At 39.6% G+C, this 18546-nt stretch overlaps 1 protein-coding gene across 1 annotated transcript; it reads left to right on the top strand.

The window, feature by feature from the left end:
- Positions 1–3246: 3246 nt before the first annotated feature.
- LOC147632454 (uncharacterized) lies at positions 3247–6521 on the top strand. Its single transcript, XM_086807284.1, has one exon. It carries the CDS (start codon positions 3476–3478, stop codon positions 5957–5959), a length of 2484 nt encoding a protein of 827 aa, XP_086663410.1. The 5' UTR covers positions 3247–3475; the 3' UTR covers positions 5960–6521.
- Positions 6522–18546: the final 12025 nt, after the last annotated feature.

Here is an 18546-nt window from a genome sequence, read left to right as displayed (position 1 = left end):
AAAAAGAATTCCCTCCCTTTGGATATGTCCCCAAATGCAAGAAGTATGCACTGGGTATATGTGTGAATAGTTTGAATCAAAAATCAATTTTCAAATCATAAATTGACTCGTTCGAATCAGAAATTGATTTGTTACAAAGGTAGATGTTATAGTAGACACAAATCAGCCAATCTTTTTCTATAAACAAGCTCCATGACCTAGAAGAACAAGAACAACACAATAGTATGGTAGCCATGAGATATTTTTAACTTAGCATGTTTTTTATATGACTCTTTCTCTCCTTGCATAGACACATGGTAGGTGAAGAATGACATTCCCTTGGCCAAGAAGCTAATTTTGGTTTCACAATGTTTTTGGCTCATTGGCCCATTTTCATTTCTTACAAATGCTTTGTTACTCTTGAAATGCCACTATTGCTCTATTAATGGGAGGTCCTACTTTGTGACTGGAACATTTGGTTGTAAAAATCTTTGTGAGATATGTTCATCTTTAGCATAAGATTCTTTGTGAATCAAAATGCTTCATGCATTCTTCATCCACAAATCTCTATATGAGATGGCAACTCTTAAAACTTCTTTGGAATCTTCTTTATCAATATGCCAAATTGAGGTCACTAATAAAGAACACTCATGCTCCTTAAGATCGGGGAGCCATCGTGCATGCACATGTAAATACCACCATCGGGAACCACTATAAAGTAACCTACTCCTTTAGTTTTTTTTTTCTCAACCAATCTCCAACCCCACATTCTTCACCAACCATCCTTACCCATATCAACACCACCTTGCAGAAATGGTCGCTCTCCACCCTCTTCTTCTAACGACCAATCCATTTCCTTCTTAGACACCAACCTCCTCTACTCTATCAAGTCCCACCAGGTCGTGTTCACACCAATCATGTTCAACCTCACCATTTTTACCAAGGAACACTTTTTACCAAGGAACACTTCCTCAAACTCATGGCGCCCCATAACCTCAACTACCCTACAACAAAGATTTGATCCACTCAACTTTTTTTGGTAGCCTCTTGTTTGGTGAGACTGGAGAATCATTTTTCCCTGGTAACTGACATGAATGGAATCGAAAGAAGAAATTAGAGATGTCTAGTTGTGGATGTAGAAACTAACTCACACAAATTAGTGTTTCGATGTATAGAAAGTAGGATTTTAATGCATGGAGAGATAATGAGAGAGTGTGAACCCTAGACCCAACTAGGTAGTACCAATCACTTAGAGAAGATGCAGTTGTTTAATCGGTCCAAGTCCTTCATGAGAGTATGTTTCCCCTCGCTAGAAGACTTAAACAAAGGTTGGGATTCAATAATTCAATTTGGTGGGGAGGTATTTCTTAACGTGGTAGAAGATTTAATATAGGTTAACTTTACATGAAAGACAATATTAACAACTTGTTGATTGACAATAAGTTCCTTACATACATGCAAGCAATATTTCTGTGAAATTAGGAGGGAATGCTAGTAGTTGACAATGTCAAAGATACATATTCTGATACTCCTATGACGCCCAACTTGGAAGCCATACCTCATTTTACACCTAGTTAACTTTGGGAGAGGTTGATCGATGATGACCAATTATTGTCGTGCTTTTGTAAGGGAGTATGTGTTTGAAAGATGCATGATTATTTGCTCTTGTCCAAACCGTCTTGTTTGGATTGTAAAATGACCATAGAATTTGAGGATAACATGTTGGAATTATCACTCTGAGACGATACAAAGTACATATCCATCCTTGGCTACGGTCATGACTAAAAAAACCTCAAGAAAAGCAAGTAAGAATATGATGATTGATGAATTAACCACATCCATTTTAGAAAAGATTAAGCTACAAGAGGTGAGGAAACCACAAGGCAATGTGCGTCTCTACTGAAGAGAAGAAAGTTAAACTAGTGTTTAATATGTAGAAAAGCTAAAAGAGGTGAGGGAATCATGAGGCAATGAACATCTCTACCCAAGAAGCAAGCTAATCTAGTGTTTGATATGTAGACAAAATCATACAAGAAGTGAGTGCCTACATCTATGACCCGAGCCATTACTCTCATTTTACCTACAACCATAACATAAAGATAAGAGTATATGGCAAAGTACTCTCCTACTATAACCACATACAAAATGGTCAGTCCATAGTGTAAACTTAACTACATGAGTTGACACTATAACAATGCAATAACTCTGGTAAACTAAAATGGTTGTCATATAGCATGTATACCATTGGCAGCATATTACCCAAACCAACAATGGTAGTGGCACTGAGTGCACAGCTATCATCCTAGCGTGTCACCCTATCTGCACTATTTAAACTCAATATCTCAACACTTATAAGTCCTGTACATCAATCTGGACAAAATATGCAAGGGGGCCATGTATAGGATACATGTTGTACCTAATACCACCACTAACGTCTTACCACCACCTCCATCTCCACCTAAGCTAATAGTGGTCAATTAGATTTTGATTGAGGAACCATTAGAGAGTGATTATTCTCCCTAGATAGAGTTTAACACAATGACTACTATGAGAAACCACATGATACTATGTTACGCAAGGAGCTACACCAATGCTAGTGTTTCAGACCTTTGTCCAATGTGGAAACTATATAAGGCCCCTATTGTAGTGCTTTAACTTTGCTTAAGACCCCATTGAGTGGTAGAATGTCCGCTCAAAAGGGTTATGATCTTTGCTCCATTGGTATCCCTTGGATGTTAAAGTCTGTCTCTCTCTCTCTCTCACACACACACGCACACACACACAAGGTTTGACACATAAAAAGAAAATCATGAGTTTAAGTCCCATTCTATGCACTTTCGTGACATCAGATGGATGATGCCAGAAGATTGGTTAGCTCAACTAATCCGTGTGGACATAGGCCTCCTCTCACTTGGGCAAGGCTTGAAAAAAACATCATTCTAGTGTATTTGTACCGGCTAGAATTAAGAAAAACCAGTTGAAGCCTAAGATTCTGAGTAGCCCTTATTTTAAGGAATGATTTTTCATCCATCTATAGAGAAAAAACTGTCATTAAGGCTTCATATAGTAGGGATTTTGAAACTGAAACCTGATAGATTTAAGAGTTGTCCTTATTTTGATTGGTGGAAAAATATGTTGGGAGATATAGAATGTTTTTTTTTGGGTTCCATAGGCTCCTCTATGAACGTTAATACAAACATCATCATAATGATCATCATTTGTGTGAATCTCTTTTAATTAATGTAATAATTGGGTTCAATCATTTTGGTAAACCTTGGAATGCTTGTGTACCTAGCGCAAAACCATGTCTCTCCCCCTCTGCTAGCTCGCTCGCGCTCTCTTTCTCTCTCTCTCTCAGCCAATTTTGAATCCCGTCTCATCCCCAGCATCACCGTGTTGTGCTCTTCACAGTAGCAGCGTGCGTTTGGGTCATACCTCTCTCTTCCTTGTGTCGACAGAATTCTTTCTGTGCTATGATTCGCATCCCCGTCAAGCAATGTATGGCGAATTTGGGGATTTCTTTCAGCCATGGAATCAGATTTCCTTCTATGAAAGACATGTTTTTCACCACAGGCACATGATGCAAAATCTCACAGAAAGCAAAGAAGAGGAAGAACCACAAAGAGGCGGAATTCAGCAACAGATTGCTCAGAAAGACGAAGAAGAAGGAAAAGAAGAAGCTCCGGCTATGGCTACGAATCCGCAAATCTCTGTGGATGACCTATTCTCTGACACAATGGAGCTTGCAAGCTATCTCCATCGCCGCGTGCAGGAAATCGGTAAGCAATTTCGCCATCGCCCCTTCAGAATTAACAGAAATGAGAAGAAAGAATCGCCATTAAGGTTCCTTCATGACCTCTCCTGTCGCTCAGACTTACCGTTTACGGCCTCCATAGCCAATTCTCAGAGAATTTGCGATTCGGCAGACCATGGAAATCTGCAGAAGAAGATCGAAAACTGTTCTTTTCTTGCAGCAGAGAAGATTGACTCTGTTGAGATTTCTTCTAGGGTTTCTTTTGGACCTTGCTTCACCAACATTTTCTTGCCAGACTTCAGTGGATGCACAGACATGAATGGCCGTACGAGCAAGTTGTACGACAACGGCTTTGATGCGGGAAGAGATGTTGGCGTAGTGCTTCTTCTTCAAGACAAACGGGTTGAGGATGCACAGGTAATTCCATCAACGCAGAAAGGAGAGAATGTTACCTTTTCTCCACAAAATCCTGCTGTGGAATCTACACTGCTGCTTTGTCCACCTCCCCCCCCACTGCTGGGTCCGGTTTCCTGTTCCAACAGCCCGGAGAATGTTTCTGATACTGGCTTCCCAAGAGATACCCTTTCTATCCAAGAAAATCAAGAACAGCACATCTGTTTAGATGCTGCAGATGCACCCACATCAACGCCTAAAGAAGAAAATAATCTGATCTCATCAACCCCGCAATTTCCACTGTTATGCTTGACCCCCTCTGGCACTAGCTCCAAGAATCTGCTACCCCTGCTGCAACATTCGATCTCTGGCTTGAACAGAACTGAAAATGTCTCTAATGCAGACTTGCCTTCTCTCCAAGAGCATGTTTGTTCAGATGCTGATGATGAGGACCCGGTACTTCTCCCAATGCAGAAAGGAGAAAATTTTTCCAGGCAACCATCACAGCCAAGACTTTCCGTATCTTGTACCAACAGCTCTGAGAATGTTTGTGATACAGGCTTACTCAGAAAAGGTGTACTGATTCCTGTTCTTCAGGAACATGTGGAACAGCAGATCTCTTTGGTTGCCCAAGATGCGCAGCTAGAGAATTCTTCTCCACAATCCCAATTGCCACGCTCCATGTCATCTGTGGATAGCTCTGAATGTGATAATTGCGGGATAGAAAATGTCACAGGGCACCTCACAGCAGATATGGCCACATCCAAGAACAGCACCATAGCTTCTGTTGGGCACAAATCGGAGGAAATCGATGCTATGAGTGAGGCTGGTTGTTTGAATACAAAGAAAGAGGATACTGATGATGAGGGGACTATTGTGGCAGCGGGAGTTGACACAGTTTATGCAGGGTCACAGGAGATGAATGGTGCCTTAGATTTGCTACTTAATGCTATACAGGTGACATCAGGAGGGGATTTTGCAGAAAATGATGGTGATGATGCTCACAGGCCGCCTTCAGCACACATGAAGAAGCACGTACTTGGAACGTGTGGTGACGGGATTCTGGGAGAAAGAACGGAGGTTCTTGAGCCTTCTTCATCACAGGGGATTGAAAGCAATGGGAAAGCAGGTACCAATGGTGAGCTTGGCTTTTCAGAAAGGATTCACAGAAACATACATCCTGTATCCAACTCATTACAGGACATTCGGGATAATACACAGAAAAGAAAAACTGCTGAATTGTTCTCAAATGTAGTGCCTTTGCCTGTTGGAAGATTTCCAATTGTAAGAAAAAGAAGTGCAAGGTGCCCAAAAACTACACTCAAGGAGGATCCCAGTGGAAACTCTGTGCCGATTGTGATGAGGTTTAAATCACTGCAAGCTGTTTCCAAGGTTGATTTCAGTAGCAGAAAAATTATGAAAAGGCTTTCAGATAACAAGCAAGAGAAAAGGAGAAAAAGACTCTTATTAGAGATGCAAGAGAGAGGGCATGCCCTTCATGTTCCACTGGTGAATTTGGGCACTGGCGATGGTAAAAGGTGCTTAGAACCAAAGTTAGAAAAGAGAAAAAGACTATCCGATAAAGAGCAAGAAAGTCAGGAAAGAGAGGACAGTTCCAGCAAGCAAGAAAAGAGGGCAAGGCCTTTAGATGATTTGCAGGAAAGTAAAGACAAAGAGCAAACATCAACCATGCATGGATCAGAGGTGGTGGAGGCGAAAGATGAAGAAGAGCCAGTGGTTTTGTCAAGGCGAGGAAGATCACAAATCTTGCCCAATAAATTCTCTGATTCTGTGCTACAGCCATGGAAAAAAAAGGATAGAAGAAAGGACTAGTACGGCTCAATCTTTTGGGAGGCGGACTTCTCAAAGGCCACTTGCAGCATGCTCAGCAGGCAAGAAACTTGCTTTTCTTGTGAAGTCAATTATGTGAAGAAGGATATGGCCAGCATCTTGACACAATGATAGGAGTTAACAGTTTACAGCATTCTGTTATATAGAGTATACTGTGACACACATTATCTACTAACTTGCACTAAAATTTATAACAGCTTGTCTAGTACTTGGGTGGCTACCCAAGCAATTGGCAAACCGCCTTCATCTTCACTTGTAATATCATGGCATTGATAAAACATCATGTTTGCAAACATCGGTGTGTCCGCTTGGATACCTTGTGTTTGTACAAGGACAGCTCAAACTTTGTGATGGTGGTCATGTGCCTCTAGGAAGTATGGTCTCTCAACATCAACTCCTTTGTATCATAGTGTGCAGCATTTTATATTTCCATTCTGTCGAAATCCTCCTCTAACCCGAGCATTTTGTCTGTCTCTCTTCAAAGGTGGATGTAATCACAGTTTGAGTTGATTAGCAAATGGATCTGTTCTTTATTACCCTCTAAGAGGCCTTTTTCTTGTTTCATCTTTTTATTTGCCGGTGCTGTACTTAAAAAAGTTTGGTGTGTGTCTGGTCATTGTTAGCATGCTGGAGTGTAGTAATGTTGTAACAGTCTTGAACTAGATTACAGTTAAAAGACAAGCATTCATGAAGGAGGTGGACAATAGGAATTGCACTCATCGGTGCACCCAGATGGGTGCACATGTGAGAGCGCAGTCATCCACATGCACACCCCTAGTAGGAACTTAAATGTGCACGTGTGCGTGCGTGTGTATGGGCGTGTGTGTGTGAGAGAGAGACAGAGAGAGAGAGCTAGCCAGCTTTGTGATTGTAGTTTACCTACACCATTTTGTTTCTAAACAACAGTCTCTGTCTTGCTAACTAGTGAACCTAAGAAGTAGGCTTTAGGAAGGACTGGAATATGCATATTTTTTAAATAAGAACAGATGATTCAGCCAACACCCAAGAAATAGGGCACGGCTAATATGGTAGAAAATGAATTCTTCAAAATATCTAACCCAGATGCTACTCCAAAAACTCATCAATGTAAACATGATCTTTTTTTATTCTTCTATTTGTGTAATGCAATATATTCAACTGAATGAGTCTATGCAAAACCCCTCATAGCCATGATTTCAAAGCGTACATAAAAAACCTCTTTTCTATAAATTTAAGGCCAATAAAATATTATCTTCTATATTAAAAAAAACATTTTTTAAAAATAAAAACCAGTATAATTTCTAGAACTACATTAAAAAAACCATTAAGTTGGACTGTTGCCTCAGCCCCAGTTCATGCTCTCATCCTGTTGGGAACACACGAGCCCTGCATGCGAATAGATATCATTTGGAATATGATAGAACGACACAACAAGTGTTGCAGATGTCGTGAAAAAAAAACAGGGCAGGAAGCTATGGCTTGTGGCAAAAAAAGAAAAAGCCCTAGCAAAACATGAAGACATTGAACCTGCATGTTCTTCAAGAATGCTAGGTGGGGGGTTCTTTGATGAGTATACTAAGCATCTTTGAGGATACAAACACATGGCTAGTCCCTGACAGTGGCGCCAAATATGTAATTGAGGTACAAGGGTTCTTTGGGTTTAAAAACATAAAGCTCCCTCGGCAAAATCATGAAGTCAAAGCAGCTCTGCATATACACGAAGAAGAAACCAATTTACCAAACATGAAGCAGGAGAAAAAGTCCCAAATAGGTAGATATGAAATGTAAGATTCAAGTAAGAGAAGGGCCAGGTATCGTCCCCCTCAAGTCAAAGCTGACCCTCTAAAAACTCATTCTAAGTCTAATATCAAGCTTACCTAGGGTTGGTATTTGCTAGGCTTGGTGGAGTACAAGCCTCACCAAACCTAGTAATGGATGGACCATGTCTTCCACATGGCACCTAGCGACTGCCAATGTGGCAATCCACATGTCTACTAGCCACATCATCATAACGGAGCCCACTTGCCACATGTCAACAATGTTGGCACCCCGCATCATTGTAAGATGATCCACCCCCTCTCTCTCTCTCTCCACATCATCACAGTGGAGCATAAGAAATGCCCACTGCCCACAAATTCTTGCCAGCTGCACATGGCTTGCCAACAATGTTGGCACCTCAATTTGCCACATCATTGTTCTCTCTCTCTCTCTCTCTCTCTCTCTCTCTCTCTCTCTCTCCACATCATCACAGTGGAGTATAAGAAATGCCCACTTCCCACATAATTTTGCCAGCTCCACATTCCATGTCAACAATCAATGTTAGCACCTCTCTTTGCCACATCATTGCAAGATGACCCCCCTCTCTCTCTCTCTCTCTCTCTCTCTACTCAACATGGTTCTGTGTGTAGCTTACTTCCAGGTTTCTCAAATTTCTTCAATTTTAGGTACCCAAAGATAGACTAATGAGAAAATTTATACTTTAACCTCTTCAATGACTTGATAAAACACGTTGAGGCACCATCTTAGAAAACCAAGAAAAGCCAGTTGAGATGGGGGGAGAGGTTTATGAGAAGAAAGGACAGGAGAACTTGGTTTTGTCAGCTTATACTACTCCTCTCAAAAAAACTAGCTGTGCGCCAACCTTCTACGATACAAAAGAAAGCCATGCACTTTCTTCAACGCTCTAAACGTTCTGCAGCCCAGTAACTCTGTGTGGCCATGTAGAATGTAAGCATAAGGTGTCTATGCGCAACATAGTGGCTTCTTATACATTAATTATCTTAGCACCTTAGCTGATTATCGTTTATGCCAAGGGGAGATTAATACAAATTGGATTAACTGATTCTATTAGGTAGTGTCATGATACTCAAGGGCAAATATAGGAGCAGGATCTAAAGGGCAAATAATGTAGGATCTGATTGGACTCTGCCCAATAGGTGCCAAGAACTGCCCGCATGCACCTATAGGTGGAACATATTTTGGGCACAATATGAACACAATTCATGACTTTATGCTAATTTCTTTGGGTATAGCAATCATGGAAACATACAATATGTGCACACCTCCACAAGTGCCGGTCCTCCAAATTGTAGAGGTAAGTTGTGAGTTAGAAGAAGGATGCTTGAGAATTTCTAGAATAAGGTAACCTTTTCTCTTATGGATCTTCCATTTATTAAGTGTATATATTTATTCATGCAATATAGAGTAGATGAGGTCAATCAACCCTTGTCTTTAATGTAACCTTAGATAAGTGTAAATCTAGTCACGCTTTCGTGAGATTGGTATCAGAGAGCTATGTCACTGGGGGCAGGCTGCAAGATGTTGTATGTGGGCTTGTGGGTTAGCTTGCATACATGTGATTGGGGGATAGTAGTATGACTTCCCTTGGATGCATAGGGGTCACACTACCAAATATTTGGTAGTCTAGATTGAACTAACCTACGGGAGCTCGACCAAGTTATCACTAGTTGGCCAGGGCTATACTTAGCTTCACAGCTCGAAGTGGCCACTATCAGATGCTTCTTGTTGAGCCATGATATACATGAATCACCAAGATGAAAGCAAAAGCAACTGGTGCACACTCATGTGTCATAACATCTAGCACAATTGGAATCATTGAAAGCATGCAGCTGAATATCACTCCCCTTAGAATAGAATAGTAGGCCAAGGGAGAGTTTGTGAATTTCTTACAAGGCCCTACAAATGACCTCCAAAATTTCCTAATGAAGGAAATTCACAAAATCGCTTGGGTTGAGTTTGCTAAGGGTGATGTTGCCAATAACCAAACAAAACATGCTAGAGAAAAAGTTAGAACAAAGAATATATGTGGTGATAGGATGCAATATTTCTACTCCCATGGAACACAAGGTAGTAACAACATTGTCATTATCCCATGGACTGAGAAAGGGTAACAACATTGACACCTCTTAGGAAGCTCAGTTTGCCAGGCATTACAAGATGGCAATGCTGAAGTAGTGGACATATTGAAATGGAAGTAGTGAACATATTGAAATGGAAGTGGGCATGGTTGTGGCAGCCAAGGAAAGACAAGTTGAGAGAAGATAAGAGCTTGAGAAGGCTACATCATCCTTGGAGGAGGTAAAAGTCAGAGAAGGCTACATCATCCTTGGAGGAGGTAAAAGTCAGAGAAGGCTACATCATCCTTGGAGGAGGTAAAAGTCAAATTGCATTGAAGTGAAGGAGTGTTGCACCTTCTCTTCAGAGAAGAGAATTGCCTTTTCATAGTAAGAACAATAGGCTTTAAAGAAGGCACATAGTTTGATAAACCCGCAAGCTTGAAGTAAACATAGCAACATGTACCTTGGCCCTGTTGTTGCTTGGTGTCAGCCCTGAAACAACAAAACTAACTTCACATGTGGCATCCTTGTAGGTTAGGTCATGGCCACAGTTGGAAGCATTTTGATCTTTTTTGGAGCCAACTCTATCAGTGGTTGATTAGTGATAAGTAGATGATTAGTGTCTTGTGTGGATTTATATGCAAGAAGAATGTAATACATTGTATGATGCAATCTATGAGACAGATCTCAACTGTGAGTTTGCAGAGGCTTTGCTCTCAAAATTAAAATAAGAACAATATCCTAACCATTCTATGAGATGGATCTCAATTGTGAGTTTGCAGAGTCTTCTCTCTCACAATTGAAGAAGAACAATATACTAACCATTCTACCAACACCACCAAGTTCCACCACCAAGTTCCACCACTAGCCAACCCACAACTATTATATGTGCAGAGGGTTGTGTTGCATGCAGGTTTAACTTTGAGAAAAATGAAGCTGTAGGTGTAGTCATGCTTCCATGTAGTCACCTACCACCTACTATGTTATGCAAGCTTGTGCTACAATAAGGACATGTGTATACACCACGTGCGGTTAATGTCATGTAATCCCGGATGTGTGGCAAAGATGATGGTACTAGGATGTCTAGGTGCAGAGGTGAGTAATAAACCATACAAAGGTATGGTTTCACTCTCTTTATCATGTTCTCACCCTAACTAGTAGGCTTAAGACGATTAACCAGTACATTAGTGTAGTTAGAAATCTACAACTTCTTTTTAACTTACAAAGCATCCACAAACACCAATTGACTTTGTAACTAGTTTAACTAGTCTTTAATTGCTTTGCGACTTGAATTGCGACTTGAATAGTAGTCACAAACTGGGCACAAGCTCTCCATTTGGCTTTCTACATAGTGACGTCACTATTTTTGGTTGTTTCTCAAGTCACCAAGCACTCACAAGTAGTATTAAATTTGGAACTATGTAGAAGATAATGAGGAGTCTAAAGGGTTGCCTAAAGAGAATCTCACTTCAATAGATGTAAACGTATTCAAGGAGTGAAACCAAGGTGTAAGGAAAGTCATATATTGGATTTCAATTAGTATCACACACACAATGATATGACATATACAACACTCCAGTAGTTGCATGGCAGAACTAAGTGGAGATGTTCCAAACCAACAAAAAGACAAGTAAACTGTAGCTAAAACAAGAGTTGCATATTATGGAGAAGAAAAGCATGTCTATCAATGAGTAGTTGTAAAGATCAAGGGCAATGTTGAATCCCTTAGGTAGGTGGAAGATGATGATTTAGTGAGCATCTGGTCTAAATGGGATTTACAAACACTACAAGCCATTCAAGACCTCCATTTTGCAGTCTCAGGGAGAATGTTTCAAACGTTTGGGGCTTAGTGTCTATGTTGATCATATAAGAAAAATTATGTAGGTGGGGACTCTTCTTCATAAAGCAAGAACACATCAGAACACACCTTCTATGCACATCCAGATTTTGTGTGCAAGTTATGCAAAGCCTTGTATGGCTTGAAACAAGCACCCATAACATGGTTAAACAAGAACAATTGTCTCCATCTGAACTACATGTCACTCTATTGGGTGGTGGGCATGGTTTGCAACCATTTAAGTGCCTAGTGATCTGTCTTAATAACTATGAAATCTCTTCCATAAAGGAAGTGATTTCAATGTTTAAGTGTGGTCATCACCCTCAAAAGCTCTTTACCCTATACCAAATAATTCTTTTCATCATTATTCAACTTGCCATTGGCCTTCCATCTTACTATAAAACAACTCCAATGGCTAGGTTATTGGCATCGGTAATCACCTCAAAACGATCACCACATGATGCCAACTTCAGTTTTGGTGACTCAGAGGCAACTTTATTCATTACCTAGAATGCCTCTAAAGGGAAGTATCTTGTTACCATTAGCCAAAAGCAATATTTGACTTTGAAACTACTAGTGTGACTATTTTAAACACTTCAAAATAGTAAGAAAACAGGCATTCTAATACTTTCAAAGTCAACTAGGGCTTGTGGCTACTTTGTGACTACTTTTCAAAACATAAAGCAATTACAAAGTAGTCATAAAGACATCACTCACTCACAAACATTTCTTAGCTTTTCTAACTATTGGTGTGACTACATTTTGGTTATTTGTGATTGATTTATGAGTTGAAAAGCAGTCATAAAGCAGCCCAGATGCTTCTTGTTGCAAGCACCACAATGCAAAAGCTTGCCACTTTTTGAATGGGGTATTACTTTTAGGTAAGACACCAATCTTGTCACATATTTGCTTTACTACACAAATGAAGGCAGCCCTTGGGATAAGATGATGAGTGTTAGTTTGGGCCTTCCTGATCTCTGAAAAACACCTCTTCATATAAAAAAATCTTGACTTTCTTTTCTTCTTAGGACTGGGTGCAGAAGCAACCTGTGCTATCTTTGGATCTTCAGTATATACTTTTCTTGCAGTTTTCTTTGTCCTTGTGACTACATTTTGGTTATTTGTGATTGATTTATGAGTTGAAAAGCAGTCATAAAGCAGCCCAGATGCTTCTTGTTGCAAGCACCACAATGCAAAAGCTTGCCACTTTTTGAATGGGGTATTACTTTTAGGTAAGACACCAATCTTGTCACATATTTGCTTTACTACACAAATGAAGGCAGCCCTTGGGATAAGATGATGAGTGTTAGTTTGGGCCTTCCTGATCTCTGAAAAACACCTCTTCATATAAAAAAATCTTGACTTTCTTTTCTTCTTAGGACTGGGTGCAGAAGCAACCTGTGCTATCTTTGGATCTTCAGTATATACTTTTCTTGCAGTTTTCTTTGTCCTTGTGACTACATTTTGGTTATTTGTGATTGATTTATGAGTTGAAAAGCAGTCATAAAGCAGCCCAGATGCTTCTTGTTGCAAGCACCACAATGCAAAAGCTTGCCACTTTTTGAATGGGGTATTACTTTTAGTTAAGACACCAATCTTGTCACATATTTGCTTTACTACACGAATGAAGGCAGCCCTTGGGATAAGATGATGAGTGTTAGTTTGGGCCTTCCTGATCTCTGAAAAACACCTTCATATAAAAAAATCTTGACTTTCTTTTCTTCTTAGGACTGGGTGCAGAAGCAACCTGTGCTATCTTTGAATCTTCAGTACATACTTTTCTTGTAGTTTTCTTTGTCCTTGCCATATCTTGCACACTGAGAAATATTTGAGAAAAACTGTAAAAAAAGTGAAAATATTTTAAAGATTATACAAGACCCTCAAACAAGAAGAAATAAAGAAAGTGTACATGGCCAGTGGTTTCAAAAAAGGCACACAAAAGTACTCTCTCTGGCTATTGTAAAATGGTGGCAAATATAAGTGAATAAAACAAACTAGTAGAATAGCAAAAGATATGAATAGAGTAATCTTTATCCCCATGAACTATCTCATAGTGCTATCAATGACACTACTTACACACTATGAGTCCTTTCCAAAAAAGCTATTGAGTACCGGCTAACAAGATTATGCTTCAAGAACTAGATGTGCCACCCATAAAAGGATGTCCACATGGTGCGCAAGGGAGTAAAATGGCATACTGCTTTAGATACGATTGCGCCATTGCGGAATGTTAAAAGCAAAGATTGGATTTGATAGTGACGATGAACTATAAGGTAGTGCTATCAATGTCCTCAAATGGCTTGCAAGGGAGTAAAATTGCATAGAGCATTGGATACGGTCGCGCCGTTGTGGATTGTTAAAAGCTGAATGTGTCACCCAACATTGAAGGACGTCCGCAATAGTACAAACCCAAGAAGGTCACACATGACATAGACCTATACCTTGTTGACCGCAACGGCACGATAGAGGCAAAAGAGCACGCTGAAAGCCATCCGTTCGCGCTGTTAAAGAATCAAGAAGGTCACACAAGACACAGACCTATACCTTGTTGACCGCAACGGCATGATAGAGGCAAGAGAGCACGCTGAAAGCAATCCGTTTGCGCCATTAAAGAATCAAAAAGGTAACACAAGATGACCGGAAGGCAAGTGGAAAGTACCCTAGAGAATGTCGTGGTCACACGCGACAACGGAGGTCAATGGAAGTCGAAAATGGATAATGTGGTCATATATCTCTATATATACCCGACAGACCATTGGACACGTGTGAAAATTCTATTCATTGTCTCCAATGACTAGTGACATGTGGCATGTTCTCACTGGATTGTTCATCAACGGTACCTTCCATGTGGCGTTTCGTGATTCGATGTCATACAAGGTTCGGATGTATATAAATGTTTTCGCTCAAATTTTTTTCCTATGTATCCAAAACGGCGCGACCTCTCAAATTTTAGTAGTTTAATCTCTCCACTATCGCACCGTTCTCCAGATGGCTTCTTCTTCGTCATCAGTAGCACGTGCCTCATCAAGGTCACCATCCTCGGCGGTTGTTTTTTCAAAGCCTTCACCAAAAACACCTATTGGTTTGCAATCTTCAAGGGTATCTCCATCCATATCCAATGTTTCAAAAAAGAGAGAGCTTTCTATATCTCCTACAGAAGTTACAAAGTCATCCAAGAAAGTGAAGAAAATAAGCAAACCCTCTCCAACAAAGCCTACCAGGCACTCTAGTCCTTCTCTTAGTGCACTAGATACCCAATAAATGTTAAGTGTATCTGAAGCACATGGAATTCTTACAAAGTCACCAAAGGCAAGTCTTATGGCATCAGAGAAGTTTAAGTCATCACACAAGGCTCCTGGTCTTTCTGAGATAGTAGTGGTGTCTCCTACAGAGACAATGTTGGATTTGAAAGTGGAATTGAAGCCTCTTTCTTCTCAGTTGTTGCCAAGAATATTTTCAATCCAGAAGTTGATGTCTCAATGATTATTAATCATGCCATGCCATTTATCAAGGAGGACTTTGATGAATTTGAGGAAACTACAGGGCCTTCTATCTTGATTAAAGGCAAGGAGTATGTCCATGTCCCTGTTTGGGGCCTCCTCTGTCTAAAGACAAACATTTACAAAGAGGTGTAGTATGTACAAACTTCAAATGTTTTTATTAGAAAATGCAGAATGCTCCAAAAGGTTGCAGGAGAATGGTCAAAGCTACTGCCTTTATAGTTTTCTCCATTGTCAAATATCCTCTTAGAGGTGAAGAGGAGAAAATTGAGGAGATTGAAGGCTCTTCAAACTTTTGCTTTCTCAAAGATTTAGAGGCAAATGATATAGAGGAGGAACTTGGACCTGAGGAGAGGAGGAGAGGCTTGCCAACAATATTGAAATCACAAAATTAAAGGCACATACAATTGTTCAGTCACCCAAGGAAATTGGAGATCCATTGCATAAATACATTGTTCCTTAATTGTGCCAAGTTTTCTTATCAAGGATAATGAGTATTTACTCCTTTCTGATATTCAAAAGCTATTTAACTTGAGGGAGGACTATTGTCTTGTTGTGAAGCTGCTGAAGGACTCATTGATATTGAGAATTTGCATAATGATGAATTTGCTGCTTTAGATGTGTATACTTCAGATGACAAGTTCATTGCCTCAACTCATGCTTTATCACTATGTATTAAGAAAGCACATGAGTCAGAACCATTGATCTCCGATGATGAATTTAATCAGCTTCAAGCTTCACTTGGTATTGCCGATGTTGGAAGGGAACAGAGTGAATATGAATTTGAATCTATACATTATATTATTTTAACTTACAATAATTTCACAGTGTTTCTCTTGTTTACAGTTGGACCTAGCAGATGAAGACAACTTAGGGAGAGGTAAAGGATCAAGGCAAGCAAGCTCTAGCAAGAAAGATTTTGCACTTGGACACTATTTGTCCAAAATGGATGAGAATATTTTCCATGTGTTGCATAGCCAGTTCTCCGAGGATGCAGACTAGCTTATACTTTGTATTAAAGCTCTCTGGAGACTGTATGGCTTCTCAACTATACAAGCCAACACTAACAAAATCATGTTTCTTGAGAAGATAGCCGCTACCATTAGAATTTTTGGTTATGGCCCTGGGTTTTCTACCTCTAGAGCATGATATTTTTTGACATACTCTGCGTATGCTCTAGCTACAAATAAAACCGATATAAACACACTAGGTGTGGCTACAATAGAAGGAAATTTATATGCTCCAGGTGAGCACTGATAAAGGATGATGATGTGAAAACTTTGGTATACACTTTTGTACATACTCTGAATTACAATAGATAACTTTTTTGTACAAAGTTATGAATACAATAGTTCTCTTTTTTGACAGTGTTATATTTTTGAAATGTCATTTTTCTGCATTCTTTGTAGTTGTCTTCTGAAAAACCAGTTGAATAACTCTGCAAGAGCATTGCTTCTTATAGCCCCTCCACCACATCTTGTGCTCTAAAAGAATGATGTGCGTGCCTAGTAATATGACTTTCCCATCCCTTGGTTACTGTATGTTGTTAGGGGTCCATGCTCCTCAACAAAATATGGCCCATGTACATGGAGGATGTGCTGCATAACAAAAAAAAAAAGAAGTATATGTCATTTCCATTGAGTGTATCATGAATACAAAGGAGTCTTACCAAATAGTATGTGATATCTTTTTCTCCCCTTTCTTCTTTGATTATTTGAATGAGATTTGTAATAGAAATTTTGTACTTTTTGCACATATGTAACTGATGTCTTCTGTTGTGTAAGAACATTTAAATAGATGTCAAGATGCTTCCAGACCTCCATTCTAAGATTTGCTGGTTGCGGTGTACTGGCAGCATTTGCCCCCGTGATCTCACACAATTCTTTCCAACAATCCCATGTAGCATTCACTTGTTTTTTACTATGGTTTCCTAAAAATCTTTTGGCTTTTGCACCTCCCATAGAGAAATCTACCAAGACATCTCGTGTTTTCCTTGAAAGTGTTGGATCTTTCCTTAAATGAACCTGACCCCATGAAATCCCATTTTTTATAATAATGCTTCACATTTATCAATACATTGATCTGCCAACAACGATGTTGGTTTAATAGAATAAGCATAATCAAGATGCAATCTCAGAAGCTTGTCAATTATTCTTATCTCTACATGCAAAGTGCATATGTGAACATTCTTAAGAGAGATAGAAAGAATGGGATCCCAAATGTCTTCTTTATTCTTGAACTTACTCAAATCTATAGAGTCTCTCATTGGGACTCTCCTTGCTGGTCGCAAACTGCTCCCCTCTTTTGATCCCATACCTTCCATACAATAAATGCAAGGATACTTTGCATTAGCCCGGTTACATATTCCAAGCATACATTTGATAGTCTTTAAGTCAGTACTACCCAAATGCCATTCCACTTTGAAATTGCCAACTTCATCAACTATCAACATATCTCAAGTACTTTGGGATTGAATGATATTAGGGATTCTTGTGTGGGAAAACAACCATTTGAGGGCTTGATGATTTTTAGTTGGTATCTGAGCTGCACCAACCCACCAAAGCTCCATCTCCAACTCGATTTTATGTTCTGGTTCCTCTCCTCTACCATTGATGTACTCAATTGCCATGTTCATGATGATAGATATACTCACTCTTTCCATCTTTTGTCCTTTATGGATCTGTGCCTCATCCTACAACACGAACTATAGCACAGCACCACATTCTTCTACATTAATTTTATACATATGCACCATTGCAATTTGTACTTCTCTAAGATCCACCCATATATTGTTGAATGCATTATAGACAAATGTACTCTTTTTCTTCTGCTTCTTATAAGGCATTATCCCTTTAATATGTATGTACTCTCTCTCCAAAAATACTCAAAATTTTTTGATTCATAGCAGTCCTAGCAGTAGGAACTGAAAGGGGAGTCTTGGCAAACCAAAAGCTCTTATTCTCTTGCATCTAAGATTTTGGAACCATAATCCAAAAAGAGCTTGGTAACCTTTGTGACTAATACCCCAACAGTGTGACAAGTCTCTACTAGTTCATGTGGTTTCACAATGGTCCTTAAGTCCCTTACGAACTCTTTGAGAGTAAGCTCTCTCAAATTTGTATTCTCTGGAGATTGAAGAATTCTGACTAGGTCTGCCTTGTTCATGGTTTCCATGAGAAGCTTGATTCTCTCCTCATTTCGACAGATATTAATATCTGAAATGTGAGAGACACATTTCTTTGCAAGGTGGAGTCTCCTCTTTTTAGCCCCAGTACTTTCAGACAACTCACTTACATTCTTTAAAGTTCTCTTCCTCTCTATGAATCCTCCTAGGGTTTCTTTCAACTTTACTAGTTTCTCTTTCAAGGAGTGGTTTACAACTTCTAGCTCTCTAAT

The sequence above is a fragment of the Cibotium barometz genome, chromosome 13 (assembly GCF_041138505.1).
Source record: "Cibotium barometz isolate CiBa-2024 chromosome 13, ASM4113850v1, whole genome shotgun sequence".
NCBI lineage: Eukaryota > Viridiplantae > Streptophyta > Polypodiopsida > Cyatheales > Cibotiaceae > Cibotium > Cibotium barometz.
This window is presented reverse-complemented; position numbering and strand designations above follow the sequence as displayed.